The sequence below is a fragment of the Miniopterus natalensis genome, chromosome 18, assembly GCF_054644295.1.
Source record: "Miniopterus natalensis isolate mMinNat1 chromosome 18, mMinNat1.hap1, whole genome shotgun sequence".
In the NCBI taxonomy this organism is placed as follows: Eukaryota; Metazoa; Chordata; class Mammalia; order Chiroptera; family Miniopteridae; genus Miniopterus; species Miniopterus natalensis.
Window position 1 is genome coordinate 3,756,134 of NC_142098.1, and position 19,516 is coordinate 3,775,649.

At 58.7% G+C, this 19,516-nt stretch overlaps 2 protein-coding genes across 2 annotated transcripts; one reads left to right on the plus strand and one right to left on the minus strand.

Moving 5' to 3' along the window:
- Positions 1-4,297: 4,297 nt before the first annotated feature.
- On the plus strand, positions 4,298-9,369 carry C18H19orf12 (chromosome 18 C19orf12 homolog). Its single transcript, XM_016211441.2, has 3 exons — positions 4,298-5,835; positions 5,944-6,232; positions 7,358-9,369. The coding sequence occupies exons 1-3, from the start codon at positions 5,827-5,829 to the stop codon at positions 7,621-7,623; spliced, it is 564 nt and encodes a 187-aa protein (XP_016066927.1). The 5' UTR covers positions 4,298-5,826; the 3' UTR covers positions 7,624-9,369.
- Positions 9,370-13,793: 4,424 nt separating this feature from the next.
- Positions 13,794-14,911, minus strand: PLEKHF1 (pleckstrin homology and FYVE domain containing 1). Its single transcript, XM_016211454.2, has one exon. It carries the CDS (start codon positions 14,902-14,904, stop codon positions 14,098-14,100), a length of 807 nt encoding a protein of 268 aa, XP_016066940.2. The 5' UTR covers positions 14,905-14,911; the 3' UTR covers positions 13,794-14,097.
- Between the last annotated feature and the right edge of the window lie 4,605 nt (positions 14,912-19,516).

Consider the following 19,516-nt stretch of genomic DNA (forward strand, 5'->3'; position numbering starts at 1 on the left):
AAGGCCACGGACAACGGCCAGCCCAGGAGCTGGAAGGGTTAGGACTCTCCCCTGCAGGCCCCGCCGGCACCTTGGCTCCTAGTCTCCAAAACTGTGAGGCAGAACAGTTGTTTTAAGCCACCCGTTTGTGTTGCTTTGTTATGGGGCCCCAGCAAACTAATACAGCTGGTGTGTGTCCCAAAGGGACACATGATGGAGGAAAGAAATGGCATGCATCCTCGGGGTGACTGGGGGCAGGGGGACCCCCTCTGCCTCAGGACGTAGACTCAGAGGCCCTTAGGACAGGTGTCCTGGGCCCAGCACGTGGACTTGGAACCTCTCCTGACCCCAAACCCTGGCTCTGTGGTGCCTGGCTGTGAGACTGGGTCAGGATTCGGGGAACCCCAAGCACCAAACAGACTACTGTGCCTCCTTAGGGTAATTGAAAATAAAAAGAACACTGACCATAACATTTCAGTTTTCAAAATGCTACCAAGCTTACTTGTGTGCTCTGGTTAAGAGGTTGCAGAGGTGTGTGGGGAGGTCTGGGCGGGTTTCTCCTGAAAGAGCTGTACAAGGTAGGAGCTGGCTCGCTCAGGCTCTGGGAAAGGGGGGTGGGGTGGGGTGTTGGCCTCAGGAGACCCCATCTGAGTTCTGGCTCCAGCTGGCTCTGTGAACACAACCTCACACTCAGGGGAATTCTGGGGCCCCTTAGGAATGGGATGCAGTGTGGAGGGCTGGGTGGGGGGGATGGATTTCCTGAACCTCTGGGCACATGAGGCTCACATTTGGGACTTAACAGACACTGTTCACTTCCCCACCCTACGATGTAAATGAGAACAATTTGGGTCCCTACACATTGCCTCCTGTGATCTTCAGAACAGTTCTAGGAACCCCTTAGTATTATAACTGTCATTTCCCAAATGAGGAAACCAGGCACAGGGAAACTGAACGACTTTCCCAAGGTCACCCGGCCAGGCCTTACGACTGTGAGCATTTTGGAAGCATTGCTGTGTGCTGGGGACCCCACGGGGCACCCCACCCAGGATCCCCATGCAGGAGGCCCAGCTGCCATCATGAGGATGTGGTACCGGGTGTCACATTGATGGGCTTCTGTGTGTGCATTTCGTGACCTCAGACCTGACGGGTTGGAGATTTGCATGACTTCTCACAGCTAACCTTCTCTAGAGGGCCCACCTTGAAGTTCCTTTCCCTCCTGCATCTTCCTGTCCTCCTGGTCCCAGTCCTGGGCCTCTGGGGAAGGCGGGAGCAGGCAGTGATTTAATAAGCCACCAGGGGGCGCTGCCCACGGAGACAGAACCTCTCCCGGCCCAGAGCCGGGGACACGGGAAGCAAGCTCTTAACCTGGGTGGCAGGAGCTCTTGACAGCCTCCCAAACTCAAGCCAAAGCTCCTAGTTAGCAAGGGCTGGGGCTATGGCACCGCGGCCAGGGGAACCCTGGCTAATGTTTCAGGCCCTTCTCACAGGGGAACAGGGGGAACCAGAAGTAACAAGTGATAGAAGAGTACAAAGTTGTGTTGTGCACTGAAGTCTACGGTCTTATTTCTGTGTTCTTAACACACACACACACACACACACACACACTGGACTATATAATAAAGGGGGCGGGGGGAACGTCCAGAGCTTACAGATGTATTTATGGCCTTGATGATTTCACAGGTGTGAACTTATTCCCAGATTGAGTTACAGACATTAAATATATACAGCTTTTTGCGTGTCAGTCATAGCTCAACAAAGTGGTTAAAAACTATATATAGATGATAGATGATGATAGATAGATAGATAGATAGATAGATAGATAGATAGAGATAGATAGATAGGGAGGGAGGCATGGCCATAGGTCACTTGATAAGGGTATGTTCTGAGAAATGCGTTGTTGGGCAGTTGTGTCCTTGTGCAAACACCCAGAGTGCACTATCGCTCCTGGGCCACACGCCTGCACAGCATGCTACTGTGCTGACCGCTGTAGGCAACCGTAACACAGTGGGAAGTATTTGTGTACCTACACATACCTGAGCCCAAAAAGGTACAGTAAAAATACGATATAAAAGACTTTAAAAAGGCAAGGTGCTGGTTACGAGCAAAGGCTTTAGAGCCAGGTGGACCCAGTGGAACCTGGACCCTGGCACTCTCCACCTGGGTGCCTCAGGCAGACCTTGGTACCTCAGTTCTTCTATCTGATCTGGCAATGACAACCATGCCCATCCCACAGGACTGCTGTTAGGATTAACTGGGATGTCCGTGGAAAGCCTCTAGAAGGCTTTTCTCGTTTGAGATGGTCCAAGGCCAGCCCTTATGTGTGTGCGTGTGTGGGGGAGACTCTCCATATACCCCTCTGAAGTACAGTGGACTCCCCTTACCTGCAGGTTCCGCATCTGCAGACTCAGCCAACCAGAGACAGAAAACATCTTTTTAAAATGTTACACTGTTGCTCACGCACACTATGCAGTTCGGCCTAAACTGGCTCTGGACTGGAGGTCCACACATTGTTTTCCTGAACAACACAGTGTAACAGCTATTCCCACAGCACTTACTCTGTATTTGGTATTACAAGCAATCTCTAATTTGGGGACTTGGGTATCCTGTGACCCCACAGTTCTCAGGCCCTTTGCATTCTCCAGGCTCCCCAACATCAGCTTTGTCTTGGAACCCTGGGAGTAAAGCCTGCACTTGGCCTTTTCACGCCCCCGCCTCAGGCCAGCTGCTCTTGGACTCTGGCCCGCAAGTCGCCGAACACTAGCTTAGTCCCGTATTCCCCGAGGCCCTCGCTCTCCGGCGCGGGCGGGGAGGAGGTGGGTCTCTGGGCTGAGGGCGCACAGAGCAAAGGGCGACAGGGGCCCGGGCGGCGTGGGGCGGAGGGCGGGGCGCCCTGGGCCACACCGCGCGAGGCCCCGCCGGGGAGCAGCGAGGGGGCGGCCCCCGAGGTCCCGGTCCCGCCGCGCCGCTCGGCCGCGACCCGGAAGGTCCCCGCGCCCGAGCCGGAAGGCGGGAGGGCGGGGCCTGCGTGCGGGCGCCTCCGGTCGGGGTGACCCTCGGCCCGCAGCCCCGTGTCCCGCGCAGGACGGCGGCGTCCGCGCAGCGCCGCGCGGGCCCCAGCAGGTGAAGGCGGGGTCGGCGGGCGCGTCGGGCGCGGGGCGGCCGCTCGTGGGCGGGCGGGCGGTTCATTCATTTCCCCGCGGCGGCGCGGAGCGTGCGGGGCCGGAGGAAGCGGAAGCGCGAGCGGGGGCGGGGGGGCAGGCGCCCGACCCGGCGGCACCCCGCGCCCCGCGCCGACCCGGGCCTGTCACCTGCCCCCGACCCGGGGGTGTTTGCGGCCCCCGCAGTAACCCCGGTGCGTGCGCGCCGCTTCCTGCGGCAACTCAGGCACCCGCGCGCCACCCCCGCAGGGACCGGGCTGTGCGGGCCCGCGGGGAGCCGGCCCGGGGGTTCTGTGGGCGGGCCGCCCGCTGGGGGGCGCACCCGGCCCCGCGGCGTTAGGGAAGAGCCGGAGGGGGGGCTGCTAACCGGGTGGGCGGGGAGGCTGTGGGGTTGGTCCGCGCGTCTGTAGCCCTCAACGAAGAGGGTCTGAGAGTCGGGACGCGACCCGGGTGGGAGGGGAGGCGGCGGGTGGGAGGGGAGACGGTGGGTGGGAGGGTGGGTGGGGAGGCGGCGGGTGGGTGGGGCGGCGGTGGGTGGGGGGGAGATGGGTGGGAGGGGAGACGGCGGGTGGGGGGCGGGAGGGGCGGGAGGGGACGCGCTGGCAGCGCCCGTGGCTGGTGCGCCCCGCGCAGCTCCGTCCGCGGGGAAGGCAGGGCGAGGGCAGCCGGCTCTTCTGATTTTTCAACGGAGATGGAGTCTGAGGTACACGTGATTTTTAATTTTTAATTTTTAATTTTTTATATATCTTTATTGACTTTAGAGAGAGGAAAGGAGAGGGAGAGAGAGAAACATCCGTGATGAGAGCCATTGGTGGAGCCCGCAGCCCGGGCCTGTGCCCTGACCGGGAATCGAACCCCGATCGCCGGGTATCAGGTCGAGCGCAGCCGCTGAGCCGCCCGGCCCGGCTCCTGATTTTCAAATACCAGCAACTGTTCACCTAGAAATAAAAAGCCGCTCAGGGGGAGAGCAGCGGCACCCACCCGAGGTCAGGAAGAGCAGCTCCTGGGAGCCTTGACTCGGGCAGAGCCCGGACGGTGCCCCCGGAGAAGACAGGCGGGTGGTGGAGAGGGGGAGCTGCTGCTCCGTCCCGGGGCTCGGCCCGGTGAGCCGGTGACGCGGGAAGCGGATCGCGCTGTGTTTCGGGCCCTGGCCCCGCTGGCGGCCCTGCCTTATCTCTGCAAACAGTTCTGGAAGCCAGGCTGCGCGCTTCCTTTGCTCAGCTTCATGGGTGAACGGGCGGTGCCCTCCTTCCCCGCTGAGTGGCTGCTGCCAGGTGCTGTCCCTTTGCAGTTAGGACACTATTTTATTGTTGTGACATTCGTGTGCGGACAAGTCCTGACCTGGGAGAGGTGAAGGGCTCTCTCCCAGGGAGGAGGCGGTGTGCGCCCTGTCCGCCGTGGTGGCCGCTGGCGAGCAGAGGGGCTGGGAGCCAGGAGGGGTGGGACACCCAGGACTCCCGCAGTCGGCACGGGCCCGGGCACACCTGAGTGCCCCTCCGGTCTCCTGGGCAGCCCTGCAGGGCCGGCCCCTCCACTGCCTCTCAAACCCCATTTGGCAAACAGACACATCTGGGGGACACCTATTGCAATTTCTGAACTCAAGGACCGAGTAGTGGCCGTCCGGTGTCCTGGGTAAGGCTCCTTCAGAGTCCTGCTGTCCAAAGCAAGGCTGAAGACCACCTGGGGCTGGTTGTGAAGGGCCAAGTCTTCCCCACCCGTGCTGACTGATACCTTCAGTGACCCTGTGTCCATGGGAAATCCCTAATCTCGAGAATGTCAGAGGGAAAGGGCAATCACAGGCCCTGGAGCGGGGACCCCTCTCAGCTCTCCTGGGACTGCAGAGAAGTTCTGATACCTGCCTGGGATATTGTAGGTCCACAGATTTGATCTGAGGACTCACAGTTTTCTCCCAGGACTGGGAGGATAATCGTACATGAGAGCCCGGTCTGAATTATTTGTGGTTCATAAAAACCCCTCATCTGACCAAAGACATTGAGCAATAGGCTGCCTGAAATGTCATCTGTTCCCTCAGCAACTGTTTGCATGAGTCAGCCCAAGGGAAAGGGGAGGAGAGCCCCGGCCTGGCTCCAGCTGAAGCTGAAGCTATACTTTGATTTTACTTCCCAGCCTTGCCAGCTGGGGGTGCTCTACCCCCACGACCCTAGGCAGGGCCCACCCTGTCCTCCTGCCCTGCCATTTCCCCACCAGCCAGCTTGACCAACAGTCTTCTGACCCCTGGAATTGTAATGCCATCGTTCTGGAGGTCGAGTCCTGCTCCCGTACGGACCATGAGCACTCAAGGGCCTGGAACTGCTTTATTTTTTTTATTCTGTGGCTGTCTCATCTCCTGCCTGGTCCCGGCCCATGAGCAGAGGTGGGTCGCCTTTTAAAGTGATAGTTTTTGGAAGCCAGGGGTGTAGATCAGTAGTGGGGTGTTGACCTAGAGCCATCATGTGGAGAGTCTGCAGGGTCCCCGCCCCGGGCAGTTGGCACACAGCCCTGCAGCGTCTAGCCTGTTGGTGCCTCACCTGGCTTACAGCCAGGAGTCTGACACCTGCTCAGGGCCCCCCAGCGGGCAGGTGCAGCCCTGTGTGTTCCCCTCTCTGGCTTGGCCTGAGCCAGTGCCCTGTCACCCGGAGGACACGGGGCTGGGACTTGCTGCACTCTGCCTGGCTCTTCCTCCCCAGCGATGAACACGGTCAGTTCCGCTGTCACAGATTGGAGGTTACTCGGGGGCGTGGTGGACCTTTCGTCCACTCTGCCGATCCTGCTTGCCTATTAACCAACCACAGCCCTGCTCTCTCAGCGACAGAGGACCTGTCACGTGACAGTGCTGTTGTCACCCCGCGGCAGAGCTTCGGTCCTCAGCAACCTAGGAAGAGTGAGCTGTGGGTGGAGACCCTCTCCCCAGAAGTCAAGCTGCGAGGCCGCCAAGATGCCCCTCGTGGTGGGAGACATCATGAAGCTGCTGTGCTCTGTTTCCGAGGCGAGGAAGATGAAGGCGGCCGTCAAGCACTCGGGAAGGGGCGCCCTGGTCACTGGTGCCGTGGCCTTTGTTGGTGGCTTGGTTGGTGGCCCACCAGGACTAGCAGTTGGTAAGTTCAGGTGCCTCACAGGGCAGCCAGCCTCATGGGTGTGGGACAAGGGCCTCAAGTCCACGAGGCCTCGTGTAAGTCATGCCCTGCGTAAGGAGCTGGTGAGTTGAGGTTGCTTTTATGACATGAGCTTTGTGTACATAATGTGTCCTGGTGAAAACACACATCCTTGTGTGTCTCACACCTGGAGGGTGCCCTGCCCAGGGATGTGCCCTGGAGTCAGAGATCTCAGGGTGTCCCTTGGGCAGTCTGCTCCCCCTTACCCCCGTCATCATTGTAGGTCGCCGCAGCAGGGACCAGGGAGGGAGCTGGGATTCGTGGGGCTCCTGCTAGAAGCACATACTGTCTGGCCGTTCATATCAGCTGTTCAGAGAGCGGCCCCATTCCCCAGTTGAAAAGTCCAATGCAGGAAAAGCAGCCAGCTGTCTTTTTCAGTGTCACCTGCCCCTTGTCTTACAACCTGCTTCCATGTTGGAACCTGTTTCTGGCAACAAATGAGGTTTGGCTGATTTCCCATGGATCAGGGAGAATTCCTGGGTGACCCCAACAATGGGCTGTGGCTCAAACTGTGGGCTAGAGTGGGGTTCAAGCCTGCCTTGGGTAGGGGCCTGTGATGGACCCTGCAGCCAGGAGCACCTGCTGAAGGTGTGGCCTGGCACCCAGGCTCAGCACACATTTACTGATGGCCTCCTGGGTGCTGGCAGCTCGCACCAGGCTGCGGGGGTCTTGAAGAGTTTGGCCTCTTGGAAGTCCTTTCTGGAAGCTGGAGAGGTGACCAGTTTCTGCCCAGGGAGGCTCCTGTTCCCAGCATTTCACCAGTGTAGTGGGGAAAGCTCAGTGAGACTTGTAATTACTTGGTTTCCTCCCTGGATGCTGCTCTCCTTCCAGGCAGGGGGAGCCTGTCCAAGGGCAGTGTTCGGCCCCCAGGACATGAGGCTGGCCTCTCCCTGGCCAGGTGGGGGGTGTCCCCGGTGCCTCCCAAGATGGTGCTGCCTGGTGGGGCTGAGCCCTCTGTTTCTGCTTGGGAATGTGCCCACTCGTCATGACGGGACGAACTCTCAGCGAGCTCCCCAGGCCTTCATTTATGAACAGGCCCAAACTAACTGAACTTTCCTTGTCTCCTAGGGGGCGCTGTCGGAGGGCTCTTAGGGGCCTGGATGACAAGTGGGCAGTTTAAGCCCGTCCCTCAGATCCTAATGGAGCTGCCGCCTGCTGAGCAGGAGAAGCTGTTCAACCAGGTCACAGCTATTGTCCAGAACCTGGAGTGGACAGATGCCGTGCAGCTGACCATGCTGGTCATGGGCAGTGAGGCCCTGCAGCAGCGGCTGCTGACCTTGCTGGTGGGCTACATCACCAAGGAGCTCCAGGCTGAAGTGCAGTATGGCGACTAGCCCCCGGGGCAGGGGTCTTGCAGGAGGTGACGGGGGCTGGGCTGCCCCACTCTGCCCTGCATCACCTTAACAGCAGTGAGCTCCTGCAGAAGAGGTTCTGCTGGGCTGGATCCTGCTCTTGAAAATACCGATGAGGACCTCGTGTGGTGTGACCACATGCGAAGCAGGTGCCAAGCGGAGGTGTGCCTATGGCTGACACAGGGACAGTTTATGAGACCGCTCTCCCGACATGAGCCTGGAGGGTGTCGTGCTCAGCCACTGATCTGTGAAGGTGACTTCTGTCCCAGGCACCCATTGCAGGACTGGGCCCTGTCTGGGCCCAGCGTGTAGGGACCTGGCAGCCAGCCCTGAAGGAATCATGCCAACCTCCTGAGAGCACCCCCTGCCCCCAGGCCCTTCCAAGTGGCCTGGGGGCACCAAGTGCACCCAGTCCTTCCCCACCAGCCTGGCCTTACTTTCCTTCTGGATTCTGCTTTTTGATTTAACTGCTTTCAGTACTAGGTGTTGCTCTTTATAAGTGGTAGGATCAGGATCAAACCATCTCTAAGAAGTTTTCACCCACTGGAAGTTTCTCAAACACTGTTCCTGCTTTTAGAACCACAGCTGCACTGTCTTCAGACATGATACATTTCCTGAAGTCTTTGTCCCACACCTTTCCTGTGAAGCATCTCTAACCCAGGCACCGTTTGCTCCCAGCAGGAACAAAGGGCAGGTATGGGGTTGATGGCTTTAAAACATGAAAGGGAGCCCTGGATTCCCTGCCTGTCACCTGCCTTTCCAGGCTGCTTGGGCCTCCCTATGCTGCCAGGGTGCACCTTCCCGGCCTCCCCGGGGGTACGGGGGCAGGGAGAGGCCCTCCAACCCAGGAGGGTCAGATCCCGCATCTCCACGTGTATAAAGAAAACTTGAGGGTGAATTCAAACCCACGGTGCTTAAGGAAGGATGGAGCCTTTGTCTCTCAGAGAATTGCCCTCCAGCTGCCTCATCCAGCACAGGCCATACTCCAGGAGTTGACCAGCTGCCTCAATCATTTCTGTGCTGCTTGAGGGGTGGGCAGGGAGGGCCATTTGGATGATTCTCTTCAGAGAAGGTGACTGGGGGTTATTCATGTGGGGTCCTCTGCCAGCCCCAGGGCCATAGGGGTCCCTGCCCAGAGGCCAGAGGTCCCACGTGGATGTCCACTGAAGCCCCTCCCCTGCCGGCCTGCCTTACCCCTGGGAAAACAGCATGGGGAGGAGATGGCCCCACTCCGGACCCAGCTGCGCTGGATGCTGCAGGCCTTGCTGAGCAAGTCGCCTGTGACTAGCTGGGGCCTGGGTGGCTTGCAGTGGGCTTTGGGCTGAGAGCTGCCCAGCCCTCGAGGCCCCGCTTCCTCAGGAGCTGAAAGTACTTACCTGGCTCTCCTTTAGGCTCTCTCAGCTCTTGGGCTTTTAGTATTTCCTTGTGAAAAATCTCCATTTCCTTATTTTTGAATAGGCCACACCAGCCTGGCAGAAAACCAGGCACAAACAGGAGGGTTCCTTCTCTGCTGACCCCGGCCCAGCCCCCCCCAGATGCAGCCCCTCTTATCAATCAACGCCTGTGCATTCTGTTTTAAAATCATGTTTGCAAATGAGTCCTTTCCTTTTATTTGTCAATGTTTATTGCTGAAGACTTGGACAAACCCAGAAGAGTATAATAAAATAGAAAGTGCTACAAATTCCACCTCTCGGACAACCACTATTAAACCTGGTACATTTTGTGCAATCTTGTAATGCTACGTGTGTGTTTCTATCGCATTTTCATTCTTGCTGCTTAGGCCCCACTGAATCCTTTTGCCGATTAACATTAGTGCTATAACTTGGAAGTGTTGCCAGCGTGAGTGGCAGCTGTGAAATCTGTCGCACTTAACTGTCCCCGCCTGCTGCGGCTGCCATCGTGCTGCGTGGACATTTTTGTGCTCATGTTCTGCTCATATTTTGGCTCATGAGAGATGGTCTGTAGGTAGATCCCTCAAAGTGAAGTTGCTGGTTTAGGAAGTTACAGTATTTTTAAGGCTCTTATTGTATTTGGTCAAGATCCCCTCCAGGGAAGCAGGACTGTCCGTGTGTCTCCCAGCCACGGGGTTCGGGCATCGCCGTGTGTCCTCACCCAGAAGTGGGATGAGAGTATCAACCTTTCTTAATTTGATGGGTGATTACCGATGTCTTGGTTCGGTTTGTTTTTCTCTGGATTGCGAGTAGGGTGCCGAGGGTCCCCAGGTCTGTCGCGGAGGCCCAGGGAGGTGCAGGGGCCCTGGCCTGAGCAGAGGGCTGGCTCTACCTGTGGCTGTTGGGCTGGTGGCAGGTGGTCTGGTGACTTTGCTGGGGAGCGGCCAGGGGGCTGGCCAGTGTGGTGAGGGGCAGCTTGGGGGGAAGCCTTGGTGGGGGGAAACATCAATTATACAAAGGAGCCATTGCTCTCAGCTGGTTACTAGCCTGCTCCAGTGTCGACGTGACGGTGTCGAGTGAGGTTTTTCACAGGCAGATGGTGTGTTTTTAGGTAGAATGAACTTTATCTTCTGCTTTCTGCACCTGGCTCAGAGGTGAGTGCGCGGGCTGCTGCAATGCAGCAGGGCAGGTGGCAGGGCTGGGCCCAGGCTGGAGGGAAGCTGGCCTTGCCCTGCACTCCCTTGGAGGTACCATCTAGTAGGCGAAGTGGGCCCGACATTTCCCTCCATCCTGGGGCACCTGCCAGGCCAGGATGTGGCTCCACAAGGGGCTGTTTTATGAGTCCCTGTGGAGGGGGTGGAGCATCCATGCCCTCTCCTGTTGTTCCACCCTCCCTGCACCTCCACCTGTCACCAACCCCAAAGCTCCCTAAACCCTGTACTTGTGGGATTTTTATGGACCTGATAATGGAGAAAATAATGAAATAAGCATTATTAAGAGAGCCGCTTCAAAAGGAAGTCTCATGGCTCAGTTCTTGGAACCGCCGTGAAGCCGCTCACCTGTTGCTACACTTGGCTCGGGCCAATTGCAAACCCCCTGGATCACTGACTGCCACATGACATCCAGGGACTTCCCTCCTTGTCGTCATGGTGACCAGATCCTTCACCTTGGAAGGGGCCCATCCATTTGACACTGTTACCCCCACTTACATAATAGGACTAATGGATCCCAGCTGACCTGGCCAACGTCCTTCAGGTACATGGAGGACCACAGTGAGAACAGCTTGTGGTTTTGCACTTTATAAACCCTGCCTTTCTTTGTTCCCCTCAGAGCACAATCTAGGTTGCTACCTGGATCTTGGCCCTGGGTCCTGGACTGTAATCTCGCCTTTGCCCAAATGCATGCAATCTGCAGCCCCTCTCCCTTTCTGGAGGATGGGGCACAACCGAAAGATCCACGCTTCTAGCTGTGGCCTGATCTTTCTGGTGCATACTCAGTGTTGCCTCATTAGAGCAAAGGACACTCCTGTCACGCAGGAAACTCCAAGGGTTTTAGCAGCTCTGTGCCAGGAACCAGAGGCAGGGATCAATACATGTTTTTTGCATTAGTTCACACCAGGAAATAGCAGAGCATGGCCGCCTGAGGGAGGGACACATGCAAGGGTGAGCCGCAGGTGCCCACCACCCTGAAGTCATTTCCACAGCAGGTGGCAGGGAGCTGGGAGCAAACCTGTGTTTCAGGGTGCAGGTACAGCACTAGTGCAGAACAGGGACAAGAGGAGCCTGGGCCTGTCCTGGGGTGACGGCCTGTCCCCCACCCTGCGAAGGGCTGGGTCCACTGTGCAAACCTGCCTCGGGCCCACTTGTCACTGAGCGTCACTGCTGGGACTCCTGCTCTTTGGGACCAGTTGCAGCCCAGGCCATGGGGACAGGGATTGTCAGCTAGTGGCTGCTAGGCCCAGGGCTGAAATTGTTTCTCTACTTCCTGGGTCAGGGGTGGGGACCCCAGGAGGCTCAGCTGGGAGAGAAGGAAGGCATTTTGGCATTTTAAGAATGTTGTAATTTGAAAACTGGATACAGGACATTACTGTGGGCAGCTAGGGGGGCATGTTAATCTGAGAAAGACCTGTGGACAGACAACTGGCCCCAGGCCCAACTCTCCTCCCTGTCCCTTGGGAGCCACAGGGCAGGGTGGGAGCAGGACCTGTTCTCCGGAAAGCCTGCTCTTCAGCGTCAGGACATCTGGCAGGACCCCGAGCGGACACTTCAAGGATTGAAATTTCCCCTTGTTTTTGCCCAGAAATGTCTGGCTCTGTCTGCCACCCTGTGCTCTCTCCGGGCCTGCCTCTCTGTTGTCAGCAATGGAACATTCCAGAGCCAGCTCCTCGAGGTGGTCGGGGGCAGGCAGCAGGAGGAAGGATTCTAGAAGGACTCGGAACAGGGCCCTGGCCCCCTGGCCTGGAACCCACCGCAGGCAGTCCTCTCTCCTGTCCCAGTGAACGCTCACCTTGACCAGGTGAGGGAGGCCCCAGGGAGTAGGGCTGTGACCAAGAGGCTGCTGCCTGGAACCCGGCACCCCTTGCCCCAGCACCATCCTGGCCTCGGCGTCTGAGAGGGCACCCAATCTGTCTTCAGGAAGTTGCCCCTCACCCCGTGACCTGTTCCGCCCTGAGCCCTCTGTCCAGGCAGAACCGCCTGGACCAGTTTGTGGCCCCAGGGAGGCCAGGGGCTGTACACAAACAAGTCATTCTGGAGCACACCCCTGACCCTCCCCACCGAGTCTGGTCCCTCTGCCCCTGTGAGGAGGCCTCGGCAGGACCTGGGAGCCTATTCTTTACCCCTCCTGCCCCCACACTAGGGCAGCTACCTGTCAACGGCAAGCGGCAGCCTTGCCGCCCTGGGAGCCAGGCCCAAACTGCTAAGTCAGAGTCAGATTCTAACAAAACGTTTGAGACCCAGCCAGAGAGGACAAGTCTTTCCTCGGGGACCGGACCCCAATGGTGGGGTTTCAGGCACCGTGCATGTGGGCTGGGAAGCTTTCCTGGACCCAAAGTCACTCCTTCTAGCTGGCAGCGAGCCCTGCTCTGCCACGAGCCAGGCGATGGGCAACGAAGGCAGGAGCAAACACTAGAGATTGTCTTAAAAGGGCCCGTGACTCTGTGGCCAGGGGTGGGCTAGGCTGGCATCTGTCTCCTGCCCCGACACACTGGCTGCACCTGAGGCTTCCCTGATCACCCGCCCCCATGGGGCCCGGACACAGCTGGACATGCGGCTCCTTGCTTCCTTCACTTGCTGTCCACCCGCTTGGAGAACTCACAGCAAGCTAACAGGGCTGCAGGCGCCAGGGTTACAGCCACAGCTCCCTGACAGATGCTGTATCCTTGGGAACCAGCCCAGGTGTGGTGCGAACATCTGAGCCCACTGCGCTACCCATGGTCCCAGGGATGCCGGCCTCAGGGACAGTTGTTCACTTTCTACTCATTTATTTTTTAAATCCTCACCTGAGGATATTTTTCCCATTGCTTTTCAGAGAGCGTGGAAAGGAGAGAGAGAGAAACACAGATGTGAGAGAGACACACCGATTGGTTGCCTCCTGCACGCGCCCTGACGGGGCCGGGGATCGAGCCTGCAACTGAGGTAAGTGTCCTTGGCTGGAATCAAGCCTAGCACCCTTCAATCCGCAGGCCGACGCAGTGACCACTGAGCCAAACCAGCTAGGGCACAGTTCACTTTTGCCCTCAGCGCGGTGCCACCCCTGAGCAGTATGAAGGACACCTGAACTCTTCAACCACACCTGTCTGTGAACTTCCTTTTTATTTTTAAGTCAGTCTGGATAAGGTTTCTATTACTGGAAGGTAAGAGTCCTAGTGGGAAACACTGCTTTCCCCAGCCACAGGGAAACGAGGAGTGAGAGCGATACCAGCCCCTGGATACCTGCAAAGAGGTGAGATGGGGCACAAGGCCTTGGCAGGCTGCCCTGGATCACGAGGAGCTCACACTGCAGTCCCAGCCTGGTGGGCACCCTCCTCATGGTAGTCTTGCTGGCTCTGGGTGAGCCCACATGCCCAGCCTGACAAGGCCCAACTGACCAGGCAGGTGGGCAACAGCAAGGTGGGTGGACAAGCCTTGGTTTCCTGGCGGCTCCCAGGGGCCATGCTATCCCCTGGAGGTGTCCTGTCTGGGGTCATGTGCTGTGGTTCAAGGCCTCAGAGGAGAGAGGACCTCACTCTGGTCTGTCTTCCCTCTGGTCCCTGGGGGTGCCTGGGGTCATGTAACCCAGGGACCTACAGGTCACAGGGCTGAGAAATGGCATTTGGTCCCAAGAGGCCTAAGTGTTTCGGGTTTACTGAATGGAAAGATAGTTACCTGATGTGGAAACAGAAAGACGTCATTGTCCACAAAAGAGGCGCTGAGGGTCCAGCGGGCAAGAGCGACTCCCGCCCACAGGCGGGGCCCTGGGGCCCTGGGGAGCTTCGGGGGCTCTGCCCTCTTGGGGGCCTGAGCTGTGGAGTCTGCGTGGGTGTGGAGGCGACTAGGGGGCCCGTCCCTTGGTCTGCGGACTGGGGTCAGCTGTGGAAGGAAGACCAGGAGACACCCGAGTCGTAGAACTTCACGCGGCTGGGCCAGTCGCCGTCCCCGCCGCCCTCCCTGTCCTCGTCTGAGTCGTCTCCGCTGGACGCGCCGCCCCCGGCCGGGGACCCTGCTTCCGGGCCCTCCTCCTCTCTGCGCTTCTGGGCGGCCAGCTCGCGGTAGCAGAGGCTGCAGACGCGAAGGGGCTTGGGCGACAGGCGGGGCAGCAGGAAACGCCCGCGGGAGCACTCGGCGCAGACCACGAAGCCGCACTTGCGGCAGTGGTGGCGCCGCGTGAGCGCCGAGAAGCGCGTCTGCGTGCAGCGCATGCAGATGTCCGTGGCCTTGTCGGGGATCCAGGGCGCCGCGTGCTCCGTGCTGGGCGGGCGGCCGGTGGCCAGCAGCTGGCGCCGCACACACTCCTCGATGTGGCTGATCCACTCCTGGCGCTCCGTGGCCGAGGCGGCCGACACCACGAAGGACTTCTTGGCCGTCCTGATCATCCAGCGGTTCTTGGCCTGCAGGGTCTCGGGCAGGGGCTCCAGGGTCACCTCCTCCAGCGGGATGATGTGCTGGCCGCGGTACTTGCGCCTGGCGAGCACGATGCTGCCGTAGACCAGGATGTCGCTGAACAGGAAGAAGACGCGTGGCTTGGCCTTCTTGCGGCACTCCTTGGTCAGCACGCCCTCGCCCAGCAGCACCCGGCCCGGCAGCGCCAGCGGCTGCCCCGATGCCCCAAAGCAGCTCTCCACCTCAGCAATGCGCTGGCTGTTGATCTCGGTGTTGGCCAGATAGTCCACCATCTTCTCCAGCTGGGGAGGGGCGCACACAGGCGTCAGCGGGGGCCCGAGGGCAGGGCCACGTGGCCAACCCCAGTCACCAACCCCAGGTGTTGCCCGGAAGCCAACCCTTAGGCAAGGAACTACCGGGAGGTGAGGGGGTCCCCAGGGAGGGCGCGTGGAGCCGGCCAGGGTTGGGAGGGCGGCGCTAACGACGGGTGACACTACCTTGCCACTGTGGGTGGCGGAAAACCCCCCGGGCGCCTTGGAGGGCAGGGTAGACGCAACCGCAATACTGCCCACCCACGAGACACGGGCTCCCAGAGCATGGACTCCCTGGCATGTCGGCCTATCGCAGGTGGGTGGGCAGGGCAATAAGGCGTCTGCACCCCCAGCCATCACAGAGCCCCCACCTTCCAACTGGAGGGTTACAGCCCCTGCGGCACCCACTCGGCATGAGTCCAGCGGCCACCACCAGCATCACCACAGCACCATGTGCTGACTGCCTCCATCTCCTCAAGCACGGCCCACCTCCCGCCGCCACACCAGCCCCAGCAGGTGGAGTCCCCCCGGGCAGGAGGGATACTCAGGCTCTGCAAGTAAATCCGGGGCCCAGAGCTTGCACCCCGGAGATGGAGCTGCTACATGCCTTCACCCAGGGGGGTGGGTCCCAGGCTGTCCTCAGCCAAGCACTCGGTGTCGGTGGCGCCAGATCTCACCCACGCCCGTCTGCTCTGTCCACTCACTCCTCCTGACCCAGCTTTGAAGACCACCCAACTATGGCCGACTCCCCAGGCCAGGCCATCAGTCCTGGCTTCTCTGCTGAGCTGCAGGCATGCACATTACCTGTCCAAGTGCCCCCCACCTGCTCACCTAAGACACTCCTCAAACCCGGCATGTCTGGCAGTTCTGTTCCACGAACGGAACCTCCATCCACCCAGTTGTTCAAGCACAAATCTAGACTCATCCTCGAGTCTCCTCTTTCCTGCACCCCAATGTTCAACCCCAGTAAGCACCATGATTTTGTCTCCTATCTAGCCCGTCTGCAGCCTCTCTTCTTACTACGGACTCCACATGGAATCCACAGCAAGGAGCCACCATATCGCGCCTGAAGTGGGCTGCCCTCCTTCCCGTGACCAGGCTCAGGTCTCACTTCCCTTTCTGAAAGGGTCTGACAGCCCGCTCACGAACCTCGCCACCCAGGGCAGATCAGCAGACGATGGCCTCAGGGTTGAATCTGGCCCACAGCCTGCTTTTGTAAATAAAGTTTTATTGGGACACAGCCACGCTCACTCATGTACCGTGGTCTGTGGCTGCTTTCGTGCTGCCGCAGCAGAGCTGACAGTGGTGGCAGAGACCATACGGCCACACAGCCTGACAGTTACTGTCTGGCCTCTCACAGAAAGTTTGCTGACCCTTCTCCAAGACGTCGCCCTGTTTTGCTTTATCCTCACATTATTTCTTCGTCTGTGCACCGCTTGCTTGCGTGTTTTGCGGCCCTTGCTCAGATCTAAGCTCTACAGAGCAGGAGCCTTTTCTTGTTCACTGCTGAAGCCCCGGGACTTGGAACAGGGCTGAGCACATGGAAGGTGCTTCGGAAGTGGCTCATGGTGACCTTTCCAAAGCTCCCGAGGGTCCACCATGCACCTCTCAGCTCTTGTCAGAGGAAGGTGCGAGCAGCCACCACCACGTGCTCGTGCACAGGCACACAGCGCCCCGACAAGCCCATCACACCCTCTGTTTCTGGGTCAGCGCGTTACGGTTCGGCCAGGCCACCTGTGGGAAGCTGGGGCAGGGCCCCGCGGGCTGGGCGGACTGCACAGGCGGGGCTCAGCCCGAGTAACGCAGGACCTGCCTCTCTCAGACCACAAGCCCTCCTCAGAAGCGCCGTCCGCGCCACCTTATGTAAGAACTGCTATTTTTAGGTTGCTGATCCTGGCTGTGTGCTGCAAACCTAGCTGACTATCGGTGACAGCCCAGACCGATCACTGGTCCCTGCTGTGGACAATCTGGCCACATTCCAGAGGCCATGCCAGGACCTTTAGGCTGAGGCTGAGGCCCTGGGATGAGATGGATGAGGGCTCTGAGGGAGGTGCTCAGAGCGCAGTGGAGGGAGACATGCCAGGGGCAGTGGCTTCAGTCCCTACAGGGGAGAGCACGGGAGACCCAGCAGCAGGAGAGTGAGACGGCGGGGTCCACCCACACCATGGAATCGTGGCTGCTACCACAACTGCACCCCGCCTACGCGGGTCCACAAGCACTCACAAGACACTAAATGCCGAGAGGAAAAAGTCCCCTGCAGAAAGGTACACAGAGCACCACATACGTAGCTACGACAACCTTTAAAAAGTGTTGGAGAATTCTACCTATGAATAAAGGTGGCGAGGGTGGACCGTCACACCCATGAGGACAGCTGCTGTCAGAGGCAGGAAATGACAAGTGCTGGCAGGGACGTGGGGAAGTTGCACTGCTGGTGGGAATTAACCTGGTGCGGGCACTGTGGAAAACAGTGTGGAGGTTCCTCAGAAAAAAGATTAAAAATACAACTACCAGATGATCCAGCAATCCCACTTCCAAAGAACTAAAAGCAGGGTCTCAAAGTGGTGTTTGCACACCCTGTTCACAGCAGCATTACTCACAATAGCCAAGAGGTGGGGGAAATCCGAGTGTCCAGCAATGGATGAATGGATAAGCGAAATTCGATCCACGCACACAGTGGAATCACTCAGCCATAAAAAGGAAGGAAATCCGGACACGGGCTACGGCATGCGCGAACCTTGCAGACATTACGCTCAGTGAAATAAGCCAACAGAAAAAGAGAAAGACTGTGCGGTTGATCCCGGCACTATGAATTCCTAAAAGCAGGGAGCTGGAGGTGGTTATCCAGGGCAGGGTGGGGGAGGGGAGGGAGGCCAGCTGTTATTTCCTGGGTGTGGACTTTCAGTTTTGCAAGGAGAAGAATTCTGGAGACCTCTTTCCTAGCAACGGGAAAACAACACTACGACCTGCACGCTTCAAAATGGCTCAGGTGGTTAAAAAAAATATCATTGGAAAGTGGCCTGGATGGAACCAGGAAGAGGGGATCGAGCAGGCCTTTACTGACAATATTTTATTTCTTTTATTCAAAAAAAGCAGCAGCAAACATGACAACATTCAACCAGTGGATTCTGGGAAGTGGGAACATGATCGTCTTGGTCTCTCTCTGAATGTAAGGTCCTCAAAAAGAGACTCACAATGCCCGGCTCAAGAGCTCTGAGCTTTCCTGGCGGGGGGTACCCTGAGGGCAGGCCTTGCATGGGCATTAGGAGTGGCCTGGGCCACCCGTGCCACGTGCCCAAGGGAGGACTGCCACCTGTGTCCTCTAGCACAGCTGTGGGTCAGCGCCTGGCAGACCTAGATGGGAACCCCAGGTTGCAGACTAAGGCCTAACACACAGACGGACTTGGGGCACAGAAGAGCAGGAGCGGGCAGCCCCCACAGCCCTGTGGGGTCAGTGAGCTCTGGAGGCTGGCTTGCCAGGTCCACCTGTGCCCATGTGACCAGGTGGTGTGGGCATGGAAGAAGTAAGGAGCACACCCAGGGAGGAAAGTGTTTCGGGAGGGGGGCATGTCTTCAACACTGTCTCTCCATCTCCATAGGGGCCACCAAGACACCCCACGCAGGACCCCCACACTACTCTATCCCCAGTCAGTGACTTACAGACCCTCCAGGCCTCAGTGGCCCCTGTCCAGCACCAGTCGCAAAATGTGGCCCAAGAAGAGGAGGGGGTACCTGGTGGTGATGAAAGAGGTCTGGGCTCCCAGCTGGTCACACACTGATTGGGCTATCTAGAAGGCTCTGTGCCCCTCTCCTCCGTAAGCCTGCAGTGGGTCCTAGGCTGGGTGAGGGGCTGGGCAGACAACATCCTCCCGGTGGCTCCCCTCACATCCGCCTGCCCTCCCCGTGACCGTAACTTCACACCCTGGCTTGACATGACCTAGAGGTTTTTCTTGGTAAATACAGCAGTCCCCCGCCCCCTGCAGCAGATGGGGAGGCCTCTTTTTTTACTGTTCTCACCAGAAGAGTGAACGTCCGTCAGCTCAGGGGAGGACAGAGCTGAACTGTCCTCACAACTGCTGGGGACCCCGGTGTGGCCCCAGGGTGCTGGCAGAGGGTGGATACTCCTGAGGGTCAGCTTCTGGGAACAGGAAAATGAACAGACCTGTTCTTCCCTGAAGGGTTCGGGAGGGTGGCAGGCTCCTGGGCTGGCCCCCAAACCCTCGTGATCCAACCACCTAAGCTGGGCCAGCAGCTTGGAGTGAGTGCTGGGGCTGGGAGCCAAGCCCCGAGTGCGCGGAGTTCTGTGCTTGGCAGCTGAGGTGTCCCACGTGACCTCGGCAAGTCTGACCCACTGCGAGCTTTGCTGAAAGCAGTTTGTGGAGCACAGCCACGTGTGGCAGCCACCGGCTCACAAAGCCTACAGTGTTCATTACTTGGCCCTTTGCAGGAAACGTTTGCTGTCGCTCATCTACAGTGCCACATGCTGTGGCAGGATGCGCCACTCCAGGGGTGCGCCCGACGCTGGGCTGTGTCCTGGGGGAGCTGTCCCCTCCTCTCCTCCACTCACACACAGCCTCTGGAATTCACCTAGAGGGAT

Coding starts and splice junctions, on each gene's coding strand:
- C18H19orf12 (XM_016211441.2), top strand. Junction 6,233..7,357: donor CCCACCAGGACTAGCAGTTG/GTAAGTTCAGGT, acceptor CTTGTCTCCTAG/GGGGCGCTGTCGGAGGGCTC.
- PLEKHF1 (XM_016211454.2), bottom strand. CDS start 14,904: ATGGTGGACTATCTGGCCAACACCGAGATCAACAGCCAGCGCATTGCT.